Source organism: Polypterus senegalus, chromosome 2 (assembly GCF_016835505.1).
Source record: "Polypterus senegalus isolate Bchr_013 chromosome 2, ASM1683550v1, whole genome shotgun sequence".
In the NCBI taxonomy this organism is placed as follows: domain Eukaryota; kingdom Metazoa; phylum Chordata; class Cladistia; order Polypteriformes; family Polypteridae; genus Polypterus; species Polypterus senegalus.
Window position 1 is genome coordinate 266,438,855 of NC_053155.1, and position 22,366 is coordinate 266,461,220.

Below are 22,366 nucleotides of genomic sequence, written 5' to 3' on the forward strand. Positions count from 1 at the left end.
CATAAATTAGCTGCCAAAGATTTGAGAAGAATCAAACGTGAAGCTACCAGGAACCCATTATCCTCCAGTACTTTCATATTCCAGAGCTGCAACCTACCTGGAGTGCCCAGAAGTGCAAGGTGTTCAGTGCTCAAAGACATGGCCAAGGTAAGGAGGGCTGAAACCCAACCACCACTGAACAAGAAACATAAGTTGAAACGTCAAAACTGGGCCAAGAAATATCTGAAGACAGATTTTTTTCAAAGGTTTTATGGACCGATGAGATGAGAGGGACTCTTGATGGACCAGATGGATGGACCTGTGGATCAGTAATGGGCACAGAGCTGCACTCCAACGTGGAGGTGGGGTACTGGTATGAGCTGGTATTTTTAAAGATGAGCTAGTTGGACCTTTTTGCATTGAAGATGAACTCAAAATCAACTCCCAAACCTACTGCCAGTTTTTCGAAGACACTCTTCAAACAGTGATACAGGAAAAAGACCATGATTTTTATGCAGGCCAATGCTCCATCACTTACATCGAAGTTCTCCACTGCGTGGCCAGCCAGTAAAGGCCTTAAAGATGAAGGAATAATGACATGGCCCCCCTTCCTCATCTGACCTAAACCCTATCGAGAACTTGTGGGCACTTTTACAGATTTACGGGGGAGAAAAACAATACACCTCTCTGAAGAGTGTCTGGGAGGCTGTAGTCACTGCTCCACAAAAAGCTGATCGTCAACAGATCAAGAAACTGACAGACTCCATGAATGGAAAGGCTTATGACTGTTATTGGAAAGAAGGGTGGCTATATTGGTCATTGATTGATTGATTGATTTTTTGAAATGTCAGAGATGTTTATTTGTAAATTTTGAGGTGTTTGTTTATTATTCTCACTATAAAAGATGAAAATAAACAAATGAGATGGGAAAATTTTCATTTTTCCTTTAGTTGCATAATAAATCTGCACACTAATAGTTGCCTAATAATTGTGCGCACATATGTATTCCCCTGATGATGTTCACACTCACATTTCCGTTGTGAAACATTCAGGTTTCAGGTTTATTAACATTTTGGATTGACTGATAGCACTGTGTTTGTTCCATATTAAAATTAATCCTCAAAAATACAACTTGCCTAATAATTGTGCACACAGTATATATATATATATATATATATATATATATATATATATATATATATATATATATATATATATATATATATATATATATATATATATATATATACTGTATATATGTATATATATATATATATATATATACTGTATATATATATATATATATATATATATATATACTATATATATATACTGTATATATATATATATATATATACTGTATATATATATACACACACACACACACATATATACATACTGTATATACACATATATACAAATCTACATATATATATATATATATATATATATATTAGGGGGGACTCGATTAAAAAATTAATCCAATTAATTAGAGGATTAATCTTATGTAATCAAGCACGCGTAAATTTGCCCCAAATCGCAAATGTTTTTTTTTTTTAATTTAAAAGTGTTTTAGTGGGCTTACAGAATCAAATAATAGACATGTACATGAATATTGTAAACTGAAGCTGTTTTAATTTCTGAAAAAAAGCCTTTAAACTGCATTTGAATTCAAAACAGAAACAAAAATATCATCCCTGGTTAAAATTGGGCAGACTTAAAAATAAAGTGGTAGTTTAAGTACTTTAAGTAGATTTTCAGAATAGTATTGTCTTTAAATAATAATAACCAAAATTTCAACATAAAGTGCAGTTTTTCTTCTTAAAAAATAAGTCAGAAACATAAAAGGTAATTTGACCAACTTAATCTTTAAACTCTGAGTAACCTTAGCCAAAATTATTTTGTACATTAGGCTAAAACAGTGTGATCATTGAACATTTTGTAATTAGATGTAATTAGAATTACTAACGGTCACGGAAGTCCAATGATCCCCAGTAAGAGCCACAAAGTCTGCTTTCTGTAATGCATCTAATTTTGCTTGCTTTTCAGTGTGCACAAAACCATGCTTTTATCAAGGCTTCGGAAGTCGAAATGATCAGTCGTAGGAACGCGCTTTATTCCGACTCTAACATTTTTGTAGCTGTGATGTGTGCATCAGTGTAATGGATGTACCAGGAAATCATGCATTGACAAAAGTTCCCGCTTGCTTTGAATTGAAAGTGTGATTAAATGCGTTATTTTTTTAACGCGTTATGGAGGACATGCATCGAAGCTTCTCAGCTGTGCTTGTGCTAATAAAGGGAAACATTTTAAAAATAACGTAACATGATTCTGCGTTAACCGAATATTTTTTCATACGTCCCAAACCAAGAAGATGCGAAGGTAAAATGAATCGGATAGCGCGCGTACATACTCAGTGCATCCCTCTCGGGAATCGAACCTCGAATGTCGCGCATTAGAGGCTTAAGACTCTACAATTAGCCACAGCGTATGGCTTGTCTATGCTAAAGTATGTATTGTAGATCGGGTATATATATACATTTAAATATATACCCGTATCGCAGTGGAGAAGTAGAAGTTATGAAAAGAAAAGGGAACATTTTAAAAATAACGTAACATGACTGTCAATATACAGTATTTGTTTTGTGAGTGTTACTGAGTGTTGCTGTCATCAAGGATTTGATTATCATTATTTCTTTCAATCAGGTTCGTATTTGTAGGATGTGTTGTGTTCAAGTTACATTCCGTGTTTGTCAATCGTTGTAAAGATGACAGGTTTCATTCATCGATTCGTTTCTTACTGCATCAATAAACAGCTCGTCTTCTTCTTTATCTGAGACCTGAAACACTGCATGCACGGGTTTTTTTACACTGTCTTCCTTTAGCGGACATTGACTTTTTCCACCGTGTGCTTTGTTTCCACAGTAGCTGCATTTATGAATATGCTTATCAGACGCTTCATATTTTTTGCTGCCTTTTCAATTGTGTAATTCGGTTTTTGTTCAGCACTCTTTGGAACTGTTGCTTTTTATCTGTGCACTGCATCAGTTCACGTGAGACACTCGGTGTACATGCATCGAAGGTTCCCAGCTGTGCTGGTGCCATCTCGTGCTAAGTCCATGGCTGTATTTAATGTTACCTTAGTCCTGGCACTTAAAACTTTCTCTCGCAGTTTCGCTGAGTTTGTGTCAAACACCACCCTGACCATCTCATCTTCCTCTCCATAAGCACAGTCCTTCACCCGTGAATATTTACCCGTGGCAGTTTGCTATTGGATTGCCGCTGACGGACGGCCTTATATGGGCAGGCACTAAATTACAAACGCCAGCGGCAGCCTGTCTATGAACTTAATTTAAAGTGTAGGTTTACATCGTGCTTTGTTTCTGAAGTAGCAGAACTCATCAATATAGTTGTATATGTCACTCGCTCGCTTCTTATTGTTTCGCTGCCTTCTCAATTATATAATGCATGTTTTCTTCAGCGCTTTTTGGAGGTCTTCCTGATTTTCTACGTACTGCGTGATTACGTGGGAGGCGTGATGATGTCACACGAAACTCCGCCCCCACGGCGTTCAAGCTCATCTCCATTACAGTAAATGGAGAAAAACAGCTTCCAGTTATGACCATTACGCGTAGAATTTGCTATTTCGTATCAGTGCAATACGGTGTTTGTTAAAACGGATGACTCCCGCTCTTATGTGCAAGTCTGCGTGGGTATTATGAACTATCATATCTGTTCAAGTTCTATTTAAATTTTAAATAGAAGAAATTTTTATTTAGTCGACAGAAATATCTTTGGTAGGAATAGAAGTTAAATGTAGGCATCATTGCATAAATTTTTCTTCACCATACAAATGTAAAGAGTAAATTCGCCTTACAATCCAACCAAAGATATTTGTGTCGACTAAATAGAACTTGAAAAGATCTATTTTTTCGAATGTGATTGCGCAGTTCAGATCGAGTTGACACGCACTGCATCGAGCCCGCGTGCTATTGTGGTTTCGCCTGCGTGCCTCAATAAGTCACCCTCCCCTCGCTCCTACTTTTTACCGTTCATCTAATGATTACACGGAGTATGGCTTTACCAAAACAATCATAGATAGATAGATATCTATATCTATCTATCTCCGCTCTTCGCAGCGGAGAAGTAGTGTGTTAAAGAGGTTATGAAAAAGAAAAGGGAACATTTTAAAAATAACGTAACATGATTGTCAATATACAGTAATTGTTTTGTTAGTGTTATGAGTGTTGCTGTCATCAAGGATTTGATTATCATTATTTCTTTCAATCAGGTTCGTATTTGTAGGATGTGTTGTGTTCAAGTTACATTCCGTGTTTGTCAATCGTTGTAAAGATAACAGGTTTCATTCATCGATTCGTTTCTTACTGCATCAATAAACAGCTCGTCTTCCTCTTTATCTGAGACTTGACACACTGCATGCATGGGTTTTTTTTTTTCCACTGTCTTCCTTTAGCAGGACATTGACTTTTTCCACCGTGTGCTTTGTTTCCAAAGTAGCTGCACTTATGAATATGTTTGTATGTGTCACACGCTTCATATTTTTTTGCCGCCTTCTCAATTGTGTAATTCAGTTTTTGTTCAGCACTCTTTGGAACTGCTGCTTTTTGTCTGTGCACTGCGTCAGTTCACGTGAGCCGCTCGGTGTACGTGCATCGAAAGTTCCCAGCTGTGCTGGTGCCATCTCGTGCGATGTCCACGGCTGTATTTAATGTTAGCTAAGACCCGGCACTTAAAAGTTTCTCTCGCAGTTTCGCTGAGTTTGTGCCAAACACCACCCTGACCATCTCATCTTCATCTGCATAAGCACAGTCCTTCACCCGTGAATATTTAGCGGCAGTGTTTCTATTGGATTGCCGCTGACAGATGGCCTTATATGGGCAGGCACTAAATTATGTGGGAGGCGTAACTCCGCCTCCCACGGCTATCGAGCAGAAGTCTGTTATAGTATATGGACGAAAAAATAGGTTCCAGTTATGACCATTATGAGTAGAATTTCGAAATGAAACCTGCCCGACTTTTGTAAGGAAGCTGTAAGGAATGAGCCTGCCAAATTTCAGCCTTCTACCTACATGGGAAGTTGGAGAATTAGTGATGAGTGAGTGAGTCAGTGAAGGCTTTGCCTTTTATTAGTATAGATTCTAAATGTTCAGGAGCAGGAATATCATGAAATTAATGTATTGTGTGTGGAAGTTTAGGAAGAACGTAGCGATTAAAAGGCTTGGGGAACACTTAACACAAAGTATTTAATGTGCTACAAAACTTATGACGGGGTTTGCAAGATTCTAGTAAGTTAAATATTCATTTTAAGATTAAGTTTAGTTTACGATGTTCTACTTTAATTACAAATTGCGAGATTAAAGTCAGCATGTCGACTTTATTCTCGTCATAAGCGTCGAGATTAAAGTGGAAATGTCAAGAATAAAGTCAACATATTGTCACACTATTACACAGTACCCAGGTACATTAGACAGTATTGAAAAATAATAAAACCAGTACAACTTGGCTTGCAGTATTATCCAGTAGTATAGAAACAGTATTCACACATTTGAACATAATGGTCCACATCCGACCTTTTAAAACCTAAGTATCTCCAGACAACAGACATGGCTCCTTCTTTCGGCAAAAGTTCTTCTGTTTCATCATGTTCAACTTTATCGTCTGCTACAGCTTCAGTTTCGGAATGTTTTTTTGGTATGAACCGGTATGCCGCCCAGCAATACCTTTAGGACTTTTTGGCTTCTTTACTCAGTTGTTGAAACTGCTGTTTTGCTGAAATTTTACCACATCATCAACTGTATACAGTACATAAATCGTAGCTGGCTTAACAGCAGTCTGACTTAATGCTTACACTATTTCTATGAAGAAAATAATGCACACATATGCTATAAAATGCAATTGACAGTGATCTTTGCCTTCAGAGGTCACGAAGTGGCTGTCTCCAGTCTTACTCTTTCGAAAAACAGTTCCCAGCTCCAGGGTCTAATAAGAGTGTGATAGTATGCTATAGCTGGATATTTTTAACTTCTCTGGGAAAAGTAATGTATACGGCAAGGCTGTGGTGTGCTTCTTAGATCAGCTACTGGGTGAGATGATAAAGTTTTTCATTTGTTCTTCAGACATAGTAATAAATTACAAGGTGAGTGCAGAGCAAAGAACTTGACACACACATTAATATGAATGTATCAGACAGTAATTTTCCACGCTGTCACAAAAGAATGCTTAACACAGCTGTCATTTGAAAGGAGAATTTTTAGCCTCTTAAACTTTGATTTTGCTCCTAATTTTGGGTCCTCAAATGCACTTAATCCTTACTAGGTCATAGGATGCCAGAACCTATTACAGTAGCAAAGCACGTGTCTTTGGGCTGTGAGGGCAAAGCCAAAGTTCTGTTTAATAAAAACAAAAAAGCTAAAAATAAAGCTAGTATTATTGAGCATACCAGAGAACTGTTTTAGCAGGACACTATAACTTACTGACTACACAAAGCATACATTTCTATTATGTTTAACTTGAGTATGCATCAGCCCAGTCTTATGGTTTTGGTGCTTCTTTGCTATCAAGGCTTACAAAGGTGAGTGTTTATTCACAGTCTTTGCTGGCCAGTGTAACAGCATTAGTACAACAGTGATACCAAAATGCATAAACATTTATATGTTATCAAGAATGAGGCATGATAGTTAATGAATTAACCATCAAAACAAACTTTTTTTCTTGTAATTCTGAGGCAATTAAAATAAACTTTAAAGTCACAATTAATAAGTAATTCCAATATAAGATTAATATACTAGAAGGCCATTACATATGAAGTCGAGTGGGATTTCATGTGGAAGCAAGGGATTAGACAGCTGTGTGGATCAGATCTTGTTACCAGCAGTTGTTTTTTGCTTGATTGATGACTCTGGGGACTTTGGGAGGGCTGAGCTTAACAGCTTTTACTGTTGTGGCTAGGTCATCTTAGATCACAGTTTATCCAATTGCATACTGGGTAAATACACTTTCCCCTCTTTTTACTCTCATTAGAGACCAGATAAGAGAAGAAAAAAATTGTAAATATGGTGTGAATATGTAATTATACACAGTGTATATTGTCTCAAACTAAAATGTTTTTACTAATTTATAATATTACTGTTTCAAATAGACAAGAACATTAGTGGCATCCAGTTACTGTCAAAAGTCTTTGCATCTTTACTGACATCTCAGCTTTTCTGATAAGAAAAAAATGAAGGCAAAGTATGACTTTTAGATCCATAATGACAATCTAATTGCTTCTAGTATTTAGGGAAAAACAAATGGATCAGTTCTAGGAATTTTTTTTTTCCTTAAAAAAAAAAAAGCTTTTTGTAAGTGTACACAGCTCTCTATCAGGATCTTTGACAATTTAGCTAGCATCTTTTCTACCTATTTTCATGGAAAAACAGAAACTGCTTAGTAACCTTTGTGTTAGCAGCAAAAAAGGGAATGTTTTATAGACAAATAGTGTGAGGCAGCTGAAAAGCCAACAGACTAGCTATAGATCTGGTATGAAGAACCAGCTGAGAAGCCTACCACCACCAGATACTGGATGATCACCTATGTAAATTTACCTCTTGAATATGTTCTGAGCACAAAGGATCAAAACATCTGGCAATGACTGGAGCTAAGCTGAGAATGCTCACTGTTTGTATCACCCTTTGTTGTATTCATCAGTTGAAAGTGTGTATTCTCAGAATCTATATTATCTTGGATATTCTTTAGGTTAGAAAAAGGCTTTCATTTTTCCATCCTCTCTTTCAGCTCTGACCTGTATAATATGTAAAGTGGTTGTAATATGTAGGAAAGGCTAGTTACTGAAATAATTTTCTTGCAGCTCCTTTAAAGCTACTGTTGATCTCTTGGCAGCCGCTCTAATGAGTTTTAGAGCTTAATTTTCAAGGCAGAAGGTCTTAGAAATATACCACCAATCCACAGCTGTGATTAAACCTTAATAAACTATCCATCAAGTAATATGCATAATTTGTTTCTACGTATAAGGATTTTGTGTAGTGTGCTTGTATAAACAAAGTATGTTTTGTTGTCTGGACTACACAGTGGCAAAGCAGTTAGCCCTCCTGCCTCATAGCCCTAGGAACTTGGTTTGAATCCTTTTTCTGTGAGATGTTTGTGTGTTCTTTTCAAATGTGTGTGACGTTTTTTGGTTTGTTTGTTTGTTTTCCTCTCTCTCTCTATCTAGATACTCCTCCTCATCCCTTATTCTAAAGATGTTCATGTTTGTTTAATCGTTAACTCTATATTGGCCCCTTGTGTGTATAAATATTCCCAGGAAAGGATGGGCTATGTGTCCAGAGTTTAGGACAAATGGTGATGATTAGATTCCATCTCAATGATACTATATAATTATGTTAAGCAGGTCTGAAGATGGATACCTTTTTCTTTGTTTGAAGTACATTTGTTTTAAGCCACAAACCTTCACTGTCATTTGAATTCTGTGAATGGCATTTGCTAATATTCCCTTCTTTTCATGCTATAGGTGTGTGTGAATTGAGCTGATTTTTTTTTTAATGTATTATTTTTAACTACAAATGATACCCTGCTACAACCCTATTATAACATTGGATATAGAATGAAAGACATCTGATAGAAAAATGCGTATACAAAAAAAATGAATTTTTGTTCTTCTAATATTGTGTATTTTGATAAGGTCATTAGACATCATAGGAGAGCATTGAGAGTTGAACGGTATATTGGGCAGACTTACAGAAGCTGCCACAGGCTTAGTGTCTTTATCACAGCTACCTAAGATACCATGCCAAGCCACCCGAATCTCCAGCAGTGGTTTGGCATAGAACAAGTCTGTGACCTATGCGGGTCCACCAGTGCCACTCTCAAATACATTCTGTCTGGCTGTAAAATCTCACTGGTACAAGGTTGGCACCAAAACATCTGAGATCAGGATGGGTGTGGAAGATGATCCAAGTCCACCTCCATTTCCCTAGAGAGATCTACAGCACCTCTCTGCATGCAGACATGGTGCTGTGAACTGCAGCTATAAAGATTTTGCTGCTGACTGAGCACACAATATCCCGGGAGGAATTGATAGAGGCAGTGCATTACAAGAAGATAGTGAAATACTCTGACCTGGTCACAGAGTGTTTGTAAAGCTCTTCCCATTTCATGTAGAGGGGTTGTGAGCCTATCAACAACATGCCTGGTTAAGGACCTGTTTTACAGGGAGGCAGTCTGCAGAATATGAGAGAATTGGCAGAAGAAGCAGAGACGTCAAGCTTCTAGATGTGGCTGAGGAGAAGAGGCAAGGCTTAGGGAGCAAGTAACACCTGAGGAAAGTTTTGCTGCAGGGAGGTGTCATAGGGTCATCCCTGTTCACTGCCTGACCACCAGAAAATATTCATTAGGAGCTGGAGCCTATTTCAGCTACATTGGGCATTAGGCAGAAAACAGCCCTAACCAAGATATCACAACACAGAGTTAAGGTTTAAATTGTATGAAATGAGTTATCAAACACCAATTTTAATTATTTAGCAATTCAAAATTCTATCCCCAGTTAACAATGACCTGATACTAGCACAAAACAAAGAGTTTATTCCAAGTTGTGGTACCTGCATAAAGTTCAATAGAATATTTTAATTCTTAAACAATAGAGTAAAATAATCCTATAAGAGAGTTAATTTAGGAAACTGATTAGAAGGATTTGTTTACATTAAATGAATATCTGTAATCGTCCCCCCACCACCGCTCATTTTTTTAGATGTGCCACAAGTTATTTTGATGTAATTTGTAACTATTGTAAAATTAATAAAGTATTATACAATTTTAATCCTTAAAGAATTTTGTTTCTTGCTTGTAAATATACACATTACTGCAGCAAGAAGGAAGACCTCTACTACATTGTGTATTGATTTGCATGCTACAGTATATTAACTTGCGAGACTTTCTAGTTTTTTATGCACATTTTAGTGTAGCTAGAAGGAGAGTAGTTCCTTTTTCTTGTTAGATGCATTTCATGACAGTGAATAGATTATTAACTACTCGAGGAAGTACATCTGCTGACACGGTGAAATGCAAGTACTGAACAAGGCAGTCTGGTTTAGTGACATCTGAAAGACTTTACTATGTCTGTGTTTGTGTACATGTTTACACTGTTGAGGTTTGGTTTAAGAGAGATCAATAAATAAATGACTGTCATCCACAAATACAGGACCTGAAAAACTCGAGAGATGAATTATTATGGCACTGTTGATTTGATTTTGTCTTACAGACTCAGAACACTATTTGGCAGTTCAATGTTTATTATTGATATATGTATCATTATCCATTATGCTAAAAGAGAGTCAATTTTCTGGGAACCTTAGCCCAAGTGATCTAGAGGTTTCAGGCAGCAGGCCGAACCACTCCACAAACACATTGCCTAATCAGTGATGAGTGTGAAAATGAACAACTGGATTTATGAATTTAAGTTTCCCAAATAAACTAAGGCAAGATTTAAACAGACATTTTCTATCCAAAAGCGACGTGAATTTAAGTAAATTAAAATATAGTTACTAAATTGGACATTCAATATATTTTGCATTCTGTTTTTACAACAGGAAAGCTGTTGATGAGCTCCTCAGGGAAGCAAATCGTGGCAGAATCCGAGCAGAAACCATGGGCCCTTCAGGCTGGTGAGATGCCAATACATACAAACGTTTAGACGTTTAAAAATATATGTATGTAAAATATTTTTTGATAAAGTGGCAAACTGTAAAGCTGTGCATTTTCCTTTTTTAAGCAACACCCTTTTATTCAGGCTAAATACATTGTAGTAATCAGTATTTTTTGATTTCTGTGTATAGTGTTTATTGAATGCCACTGTAGTAGTAACTGCTTGCACCCGTTAGCAAAATCAGTATGACTGTTTGCACATGCTATCAGGCGGAAGAGTGTAATTAATACCACTGTTCTAAATGCCAGTATCTGGGTCTACCTAATCTGTTCACTTTCCCACTGTGTTACCTCTGGTTTTCTTAGCCATTTGCATCCTTCTTGGTGAGGCTCATTTTACTTGTATCTTCTGCAGCTACTTCTTTTCTTGTTTTCTTTAGCCTGCCTTAATGCCAGTTTCCCTCCACATCTGTCACAGTGCATACTGTCTGTACTTTTTCACGCAAGTCATATACTGCCTTTCATTACATACTAAAACAGCCTCCGCCCCATTCTCCTCACCGCACAATTTATTGCCTTCACACCAATTTTTCTGTCATCTGTGCACTCACCTCTCTCTCCCTCCATTATATCCATAAACTGATCCGATTATTCTCATCATAGCCCTTACCCTTTTGCCCCTTTATTAGTTTTATAAGAGTTCATCTCAATAAGTATGATGCAGACCAACTAAACATGCAAAAAGTTGCATTATATTCGGTTTCACCATAACCCAAACCCTTCTGGAAAGCTGTGAAAATCAAAAACTCAGTACGTAGACATAATTTTCTTTGCTACACTGGGGGTGGGGGTGTGTCCAATTGAATAAGATAAGATGATGAACAAGAAATTTTAATTTAAGATAGTACTAAATTTATTTTAAAAATCTATTCTAATATCTCATTAGGTAATAACTGTGAAAACTGCCATAATTGTGGTTCCTGTACATGCAGGCGAAGATTTATTCCAATTCGGTCTGAGTATGTCACTGTTCCAAAACCAACAGTATGTACAGTAGTAGTGGTAATAGTTGTATTGTCACATTCTCAGAGTATAGTAAAATTCTTAAATGTATGTCCAGCCATCATTATAAAGAAGAATGTGTTAAAATAACTAAATTTTATTCAATAGAAAATGGAAATTGGCTTACCTGTTGTATTCTTTAATGAGTGGTAGTTATGCTGCTATTAGGTGAGTTGTTTCTGGAAAAACGCAATAGTTATAGCTATGTTTAAGTGAGGCGAGTTAAGAATTGGGGTCAAGATTGGCGTACATTTTTAATAACCTGAACCCAAGACAGGTGAGCAGTAAATGATTTTTACTTACAATTTTGCAATGATTTGCACAGTTTAATAAGGAGCATATCTTACCAGTTGCTGATTACCATAGTTTTTCTGCAGTACCAGTAGTTTTCCCTACACTTTCTTATGTCAAATATGTAAGAAATGTAAGAATGATCCTGATTTTTAATGTTGAAAAATTGCATACATCTTCATTACTGCAAGATAGTGCAGTTTCTGTTCCCAATATTACAGTAAGATTAGGAATGCCTAGGAGATATCTTTTAACAAAAATTCTGACTAGATTTGCATATTTGCCTAGTCTTTATCTGTGTGGAATTGGCACATTTTTTCCTCATCTCTGTGGGGTTTTTCCTCCAGGTGCGTTGCTTTTTCTTCCGCACTCTAAAGACTTGAATTTATATGTTGGATCAACTAGTAACTCTAAACTGGATCAAATTGACATGAATAGGGTCTGTGATGGAATGCAGCCCTATTTTCAAATCTACCAGAATAAGTTACAGCACCCATAACCATGAACTGGATTAAGCAGTGTCGCAGATAACGCTCTTGTCCATCTCTTGAACCCTCAGGTACCAGTCCAGACACCGGATAAAAGTCCAAGACTTCTTTATTAAATAACAATAACTTGCACAAAGCACCCTCCACACTACTCATAAACTAAATTAACAAAACAATAATACTCTCTCCTCCTCACCCAGGCACTTCGCCCCTCTACCTCCCAGCTCAGCTCAGTCTCAGGGCTTTTCCACAGTCCTTTTTATACACCCTGAACCGGAGGTGTTCCTGCCCAATCAGTCCACAGTTCCTTATTCCTTCTGGGTCAGGGTAAACAGTCTTTTTCTTCAACCCGGGAGCACGTCGTTCCTTCCTGTCACGTGACCGGGACGTACTCCCGGGTTATAGGGCACATAAGAGCCCACGAGCCCCCCTACAACGACTCCCAGTGGTCCCCAAGGTATCCAGCAGGGCTGTGTATAAACACTACATAGTCCGTGAGGCCCTGCTAGAACTCTGGGCACAATCATGTTGTCGGGATGGCACCTCCTGGCGGCCTGGTGGTGAGGGCCGGAGTAAGAAGCCAGCAATCCTCCACAGCAGTTATTCCTATTTGAATTGGTTCACATTCATTTTGATTCATTTGTCAAATATACTCCGGTTTTAATTTTGTCCGGGCACTTCTGCTGGGATTTTTGATTTTAGATTTTTGTGAATTCACCTACTTTAATGTCATCAGCAAGTTCTATATCCAAAATCACTTTAGAAAATCAAAATAAATATATGTGTACCATTAACGTCTGCAAGTTCATCAATTTAGAAATTGTCTAATTTTAAAGATTCTCACGCTATAGCTTAGTACTTTCTGTGTTTATTCCAGTTCTACACCATTGCACCTGCATGCTTGCCTTATTTGATTATAAGGCTATCCACATCACTTTACACAAACGCAAAGAATTTTCTTCTCCACAGGAAAAAAGTCCTTCTAAACTGAAACAAATATGTACAAATCATTTCACTGACCCTTAATTCCAATACAAAACATGTTTTAGTAGAAAATGCCACACAGGCTCAAACAAAAAATCATCAAAACACTATAAACATACAATCTATGTGCCATATCTCAACCTGTCCACAGAACAAAGTCTTCCTAGTATATTGAGTAATGTTTATCCTAAAATATTCTGTTTTTTACTTTTTCAAGAGAGTTGTCCATTTTCTGTTCTCTTTTAAAAAGTGGAGGCAGTAGTTGCAACTGGTCTAACCTATCGGACAATAATTAGTTGGAAGGCAGTGTAATCATCTGTCAGACAAGGCGTGAGTTGGAGGATTGCAGTGCTTTCCTACACATTTACCTTTGTTCTATATACTTGCAGTTTCTCAAGTTACAATCAATATCACACTACATCCTGAGAGACCAGAAATCAATATTCAGCATTTGTTGTTACCAAGTGTCAGCCTAAAACCAAAAGCTAAAAAATGACAGTGATGCAAGTGAAGGTCACTTGACCATTCTAATTCATTTAATCACTGTTTTGTGGTACATACAAATATCTATTATGCCAATATGTGTAAATTGTATTCTGTGTATTCCAAAATGTGCAAATGTAAATCAACAATGTAAGTGTTATTACTGGTGTCCATCAAACAACGTTTATTCTATAAAGCACATTTTTATAGCAAATGCATTTCCAAGGTACTTTTCAATTAGAGACACTATATATCTGTTTAATTTTTTTGCAATTTAACCACAGATCAGTTATACGGCTGCTTAGGATCACATAAATTGACCATCCGGGGGGTTTAAAGTCCAGTGCTTTGCATATTATATATTGCACTTCCAGCGATAATATGAACTGGTTATCAAAAAATAACCTTAACATTGGAATTTCATTTACTGGGACGAACACTCCTCTGAACCCTGGCAGCCAAAAGGTTTGTCCAGCTACAGTCCTATTATAAGCTAAAGAAAAATCAAGCTGGCTTGTTAGGCTCGAGCACTTCTGTTTTATGCTGGTAGCCTGGTCATGCTGAATTTAATGTTTATACTTTGACACTTTTCCAGTGAGCCAATTTTTAAAAAATTATGAGAGTTTTGAGGTTCTGTGTTGATGTCCCATTTCAAGTTGAATCTTACTATTTTCATATTAATACTTGAAAATGACCCTCTTGAGGACTGGAGTAAAACATTAAACCATCTTTACCATTACCATACTTTTTGTACACTGAATATTTTTCCAGTACCAACTATTTACCTCCCACATTTCCATGTTGTAAGGATTGTGCCAAAAGTGACTTTTTTGTTTTGATGGATTTTGTATCATTCTAATATGGAAAGATGTCATAGCTTGTATACAAGAAAATTTTTTTTGTTTGATGGCTGCATTTATATATTGGATCAACCAGTAACTCTGAACTTGTGTAAATTTGTGTATAGAGCATATGGGGAGAGGCACCAGCAGGGCAATTGTTCTATGAAAATAATGAAACTTCTATTTAAGAATAGTCCAAAAGTTAAACAGTCACGGTATCCACAATCTCAGATGTTTTAATCAGGGTGATGTTGGCTTTTATACTATTGCATAAATGACACATCTTCATACAGCTTCCAAGGCCATGCCCCAAGTGACCAACCATAGTGTCTAAGCAATGAACCCACCCAATGACAACTTCAATGTGATAACTAAAATAGTATCCACAAAAATAAGTGACTTTGTGAAATAGTTAATCCATAAACCAGAAAATAATCTAGTTAAACTCTACCAGTAACAAAACCTTCAAAACCACCTTCACGAACCATGCAAATGTTAAAAAAATGCAAATATTAGTGTCATGTTTGTCAAGGGTGGCAGCTTGAGTAACAAATTCAAACGCAACTAAATGTGAAAAAACCCAAGGTTATTTGTTCATTGAAACTAGCGTGCCTACAAGGCTATGTAATATGCCATGGTTCAGCAAATTTGCTACTTCTCTCCACCTCAAATTTAACATGAACATGTGTTACCTGAGTGAACATTATGGTTTAAATATAGAAAAGTGAGTTGTGTAATTGAGAAAACATTCCTCTTCTTTGCATTTTTGCTGTATGTGGCTACTTCAGCCATTTGTTGTTTGCTAAGTTCCAGTTAAATATGCATTGATAATTGTCATGTAAAAATGTATTTTGATCAGCACAAATGATAGTAAATGTATTCATATTATAAAATTTTTCATATCCAGTATCTGGTTTTGGTTTTGTACTTTATTTGTATTTGGTTTTATACTTGTGACATTAAACATATATATATATATATATATATATATATATATATATATATATATATATATATATATATATATATATATATATATATATATATACCTGTGTGTGTGTATAACTCTACATTTCTGTCTGATTGAAACACAAATTAAACCCTGCAGTTCTTTAACCATGTCATAATTACTAAAACTGAAATTAATATATAATGTGTAAAAAAATAAGTGTCTGTGAAACAAAAACTATATCCACTTTATGAAGGAAAACCAAAACTAAACTGAATTTCCAATTAAGATCGGAAATAATGTATAGTGAAAAACTAATATAAAAAGGCAAAACTATAATAACCTTGATGCCTAGGAAATAGTTATACTTAGGGCACGAAAAACAAAAAGAGGTCAATGAAGCACTGGTGGAAGGCCAGGAGGGCTCTTCTAAACCAATAGGTGGCAGCAGAGAGTTACCACATTACTGAAGCAATCATTTTCTGGTAATGATGCATATACGTTTTGTCTAGCATTTATTTTTAAAACTGGGCCCAGTCTCCATATTTTGGCTAATCGGCTTGTAATAAGTCTTATAAATTTTGGCAAATTCCATGCTCAAAAATAAAATGTTACTGAGTTTTTTTTACATGCAGTATGTGTCATTTATGACTGTTCATTTACTTATTTAAACCATATAGTCAGAGTGACAGCATTTAAGAAGTACTAAGCAAGGGTCATTTCTTTGACCCATTGCCATTGCTTACTGTCAAATGCAACCAATATTATTTAGGCTGGCTATTTATAAATTAATTAGCCTTCTGTCAATGTGACCTAGTAATTTAAAATAAGTTTTAAATAGGTATCTCTATTCTATATAAACACACATACATGTCTAAAAATAGTTTTAACAAAGCTTTATCAGTTTTTCTAATTTGAAATCCTGTATTTTTGACTAAATTAAGGCATTTTGTCTTACATAGTAACTGATGAATCGGGAGAAGAACATTCCCCAAAACCTCACCCTTTCCCTTTATTTGTTCAATAGAACTTTGTCAACAAGTTAATGTCAATGTCTATTTATAAAGCACATTTAAAACAACATAGTAATGCTGTGGCCAAAGTGCTCTACAATAATAGAATAAAAGAAAAACATCCATCCATCCATCCATCCATTTTCTAACCCGCTGAATCCAAACACAGGGTCACGGGGGGGTCTGCTGGAACCAATCTAAACCAACACAGGGCACAAGGCAGGAACCAATCCTGGGCAGGGTGCCAACCCACCGCAGGACACACACAAACACACCCACACACCAAGCACACACTAGGGCCAATTTAGAATCGCCAATCCACCTAATTTGCATGTCTTTGGATTGTGGGAGGAAACCAGAGCGCCTGGAGGAAACCCACGTAGACAAGGGAAGAACATGCAAACTCCATGCAAGGAGGACCCGGGAAGCGAACCTGGCTCTCCTAACTGCGAGGCAGCAGCGCTACCACTGCGCCACCATGCTGCCCTAACATAAAACATAAATAGAAAAATATATGAACATAAGTATACATAATAAATAGAAATAATGTTATATAATCACAAAGAGGAAACCATCAGTATTACTGAAGGTCACGTAACACAAGTGAATAGAAATGAGTCTTTAATCTTGTTTTGAACAGTTCAATTGTAGACAACTCCTTTATATGATTATCTCTTAGATAATCTGAGACAGCACTGTGGTCAATTAATCAGAACTATATTTTTCAGCAGTAAATGAATATTTGCTATAAGTAGATTATATTCATCTTCAGTTTGTTTGAGGCATAGGCTAATTCAGTTGTAAATTTTACATCATGAACATCTATCTATGTCTTTTCAGAATGTCAAAAGGCCTTTATTTGGATCCTGTCTATGACGACCTATAATCCTTGAAGTGTCGACTTACACAGCCACAATGTTTCAGTAGGTTTTTATAATTGGGATGGAACACCATTGCTTTATGAGCTGTTTAATGTGACACCTATAGTATGGTACTTGCTCATCTTTTCATTTTGCTCCTCACCTGCCTGCTGTATTGTAATAGGAAAAAGATGTGGTGTGCTCCTTAAATTTAGATTACAAAAACAATTACTAAATAAGGAGCCTCAAGTTTTTGACTGTACGATACTAATTTATAATCTTAAAGAACAGAGAACTCTCCTGCCATTTCAATAAGTCCTAGTGTCCTGACACTGTACTGAACATTCAGTTGTTTTATTGTTCTTTCTTTCTGAATTGGATATATATATATTTTTTTGTTTTGTTAGTGAAGTGTAACTTAATTGCAACTAACATTCTAAGACGAGAATATATCCATCCATCTTCCTGCCCTGCTTTGTCCACTTCAGGTTTTATGGTTGTTGGAACTTATCCTAGCAGCATCAGGCACAAAGGAGGAACCCTCCGAGGATGAACCGAAAATACTCCCATGCTCTGCTCATACGTAGCTAAACTAGAGTCTCCATTCAGATTTTTAAGAGCTCTATTTATTTAAAATTATTGTGAGGTTAGGAAATGTAATAATGGCTTGGGCCTTAAGTAGCATATACTAGCCATGATCCCAGACATGTAACCATTAGGATAAAGCCTGAAAGATGCTAAGTAGGCCAGACGTCTAAGAAACACAAAATCACTTGTTTAATTAGGCTTAAGTCAGACTTTGTAGTTTTATTTTGTATTTAGCCTTTCTGAAACCCAGAATTTTTCTTTCCCTTCCGTGTTGCATATTTTAATGTATAAACCATTTGTATGTTCCTTCATTTAACAATGTTCTTTGTTTTTATTTGTTCTATATTTTTAAAGCCCATTTCCCATAGGTTTATATTTAATTGAGTATACCAAGGAAAAGTAATTAAATGCTAAAAAATTAACCATTAAAATAAAAAGCAGAAGTAAAATGAAACAGTTTAAATAACATCAGATTTTTATAACTATAATAACGTCTTAAAGGCCTTCCTTGGAGCTTACACTAGATGGCATGCAAGGAGAGCTAAGGATTTGTTAAATTGTTACGCAGTAAAAAGTTGTTCAAACATCTGTTCTGTCTCCACACATCTAGTGAGTTTGTGTGAGAGTGTGTGTTTGTAGTTTATTATAGAAGTGGACTGGTTTAAAATTAAGTCAATTTTATGAATGATCCATTGTGCAAGCTTGATCATTTAAAACGGTGTCTAGAAAAGACATTTTCAGTGGAGACTGTAGCTGGCCAGTGTCTTAGTTGTGCTTACCCAGGAGAAATAAATGTTGTCTTGCACTTGTCACTTCATGAGACAAATTAAATAAACAAAAAAATAGTCATTTTAAAGCTGATGCCTTTTCATTGCAAAGATGTACTGGTTAGTAACTGATTTTAGATGAGTGATGAGTGTGTGGGTGTTTTTTTTTTTTTTAATACATATTATAGAAGAATTGCACTACTAGCTAGCTTTTCATAAATGAATTGTGCAATATTCGGAAGCCAGCCACAGTATTAGGCAAAACTCAAAGTAACTTTTTGTCAAATTGAACTTTTTTAATCGATTTTTGCATTCAAAGTTACTGTTCGTCTATGAAACTCTGTGCATGAAAATGGGTTCTCTAGCATGTTTCTAAAATTAGCTGTAGACAATTTTCACTTGTTTGTAGCATACATTATTTCTATTAAGCACTATATTATCCATCCCTACATTTTCTACCTTGCTTACCTCATTTGAGGTCACGGGATCCACTGCTTATTTACTATATTTTCTGTAAATATACTCTGTTGTAAAATGCTCTTTATCTCTACTAACATATGCTGTATAATATGTCTTGTGTGCGGTATGCTTTGAATGCTAATAAACAAGAGTCAGATCAATTTTCTGTCAATTATGTGTAATTGCTTCTCTGTTTATCCTAAGTCAGCATGCATCTACAAAGTGTGGCTAAGCACAGCAACAATCATAAATCTATCATAAGGCACTAATGCATCCTTAGAAAGGGAGCTATTATTTACAGTTGCCCTAATTTAATCAGCCATTTGGACCTTAATTTATGTAATACATTTTCATATAAAATGCAATTCCAAAAGCCGTTATGAACATGATATGAGTTACTGAGATCAGCAGGAACATCAGCAGGATATGTTAGTTACTCAAGCATTACACAACAAGATCTGGACTTAAATGAGTGACCCTGTGATTTCAAGGCTAACCCAAAAGCCTTTGAGGCACGTGTCTTTGTATTTTGCAGACAGAAGGCTAAGGGAGGTATAAGGAAACATTAGGAGAAAGTTGTAAGTACCATAAAGCAAAAAAGAGATACATTTACAGTACATAAACGCCCCCTTTTTCTCTTCTCAGTTTGGCAAACAGAAAATAAATTAGTGATGCAACAGAGTTTCCAGTGCATACTTGTGGAGAATGCTTTCCACTGTGTAATACATTGATAGCAGACACCTTTTTCATTTGACTGGTTTTATGTATTATTTTATATTTGTTATCTACACTCATCTTGAATGAACAGCATAAATTGTGATTGCTTGCATAAAGTATATTCTTTACAATTGGACAACAGGTAAATTAACAGACCTACTCTAGTTCACACAAAGTTGGAGGTAGGGATTAAATTGAATTCAATTTTTGTATGGTACTCTTCACTGAACGCAGGCTTGGAGCGCCTGCACAAGTTTACATCTATGATATATTAATAGAAAATGAATAGGTCATAAACCATTTAATTACAAAAACTCAAAGTACATTGAACATGCTGTACAACAGAATTAATCTTAATGAAGTAGTCATCTTGTGGTTTAAGATCTACTGTATTCCTTTGACATTGTGGCACATTTCCTGCATCATATTTCAATAAGTTCAAGTGGCGGCTTAATCAAAAAGTAAATTTTGCTTTGATAACATTTGGAATCCCTATATAACATATTTTTGAAGAAGTATGTGTCGTTTTTATCATGTAATTTTAATAACCTCTTGTCTTTTATAGATTTAATATTGTACATAACTTCCCTTTTTTTCTGCTCTAGGATGAAGTGTCCACTTCAAGGAGCTAATAAAAGATTTCTTCTCAATACGCTAAGGAATACATTTCCAGCAAGAAAGCCAGCTGAAAGAAAACAATCCGGTGACAAAAAGTCAGAGGGGCCAACAAAGACTGGTCAGAAAAAGGACACAGTAAGGAAACACAGCTATCATGCTTATAAGTCTGAGGCCAGGAGTTGGGATAGCTGTTCCTCATCAACTAAGAAAAGCAGTCCCAGCAGGCACAGCTCGCCAAGCGGAAGAAGAAGAGACAAAGTTCATAAGCATAAGCACTCCAAAGCACGAGAATCCAAATATTACAGAGAGAAGTAATTGCTCACCTTTTATGAATTAGTGATGGAATAGTATTTTAAATGTGTACTCTATAGATTGAAGTTGCATAAGCAGTTCTTTATTCTGTTAACTGTTTACTTTTTGTTTTGGGTTTTTTTTTTTTTTTATATACCTCAGGTACTCTATTTACTTTATAGTGCATGGTGTGACTGTTAAACAAACCTAAACCAGCCGAAAAAGTGGTAGACTAATAAAATAGATCACCTCCCCTTACCAACCTACAACAGTACACAGGACAAGTCTTGTATTATTCCTGGTCCTATCAAATATATAAAACCACCTATAGTTAATGCCCTCCTTTAACAGTGTAAACTGAAAAGCATACACTTAAAGAGTTGCTGCTTTGCCTTTAACACCATTGCTCAATTGGCTTAATTCTCAAGGGGATCATTATTTGACTAGGTGTTCTGAATCAGTTCTGTCAAGTACCCAAAAAAAACAGGTAGCATAATATTCATCAACAAGTTGTGCCTCCTTGGAGATATGAATTTTGTATTGTTCAAATTTCATGTGGGGTAAGGGAGCATGAACATAGACTTTGAGACTGTACCTACTTGGGCACAAGTCAGGATCTGGTGACCAGAGTGTACCTGTCCAAATAACCACCTCATAACGGTAAATGATAAAGTAGTTCCCCTTTTAAGTCATCATACTTGTACATTTATTTAAAAAAAAAATCAAAATTTCATCGACAGGAATAAAAAAAAAATAAACATTCTACATAAACATTTTTGAAAATGTTTCTTTAATGTTTAACTTTGAGTGTTCAGTGTCACCTGGTCCTAGGATGCTAAGTTCAGATTCGCCTTGACCATCAGTAAATAATCCTCAACACAGATATTTCCTGAAATACTTGAAATGAACAGAAATCATTCCAATATTCGTAAGACTGTTTTGTAGAGAAGAGTGTAGAAAGTTCTACCATACATTTCCATAGAATTCCTTTAAACCTTTGATAAAAGCAATAAAGCTAGTATTTCAGTGGTCATTTTGTGCTGTTTGTAGCATGTATTTCTCCTACAAGTTGAAATGCAGCTAAATGTTCTTGAGATTTTATTACTTTTTGTTATATTTTGGGTTTTTTGTTTATGTCAAAGTATCATTAAACTATTTTATTTAAAATAGTTAAGAATTCTGTATAGTTCTTATAACATCCAAATTTGTGGTTTAAAGTGATTGCTTAGTGTGTTCTTATATCAAGGTAGTGGTATTATTGTAGTAAAACATTAATGTAGAACCTTAAAGGAAAAACAATGAAACTATGCTTATTTATT

At 35.8% G+C, this 22,366-nt stretch overlaps 1 protein-coding gene across 2 annotated transcripts in view; it reads left to right on the forward strand.

Moving 5' to 3' along the window:
* Positions 1 to 22,152, forward strand: part of si:ch211-140b10.6 (protein POLR1D-like) — a 44,268-nt gene extending 22,116 nt beyond the window's left edge. Inside the window, exons 2-3 of one of the 2 annotated variants that reach the window (XM_039745497.1) lie at positions 10,581 to 10,655; positions 20,744 to 22,152. In XM_039745497.1, coding sequence (XP_039601431.1) covers positions 10,581 to 10,655; positions 20,744 to 21,071 — 403 coding nt within the window. In that variant the 3' untranslated portion in view covers positions 21,072 to 22,152. The remainder of the gene's footprint in view (positions 1 to 10,580; positions 10,656 to 20,743) is intronic. The other variant, XM_039745499.1, reaches the window with a different exon arrangement.
* The last annotated feature ends 214 nt before the right edge of the window (positions 22,153 to 22,366 follow it).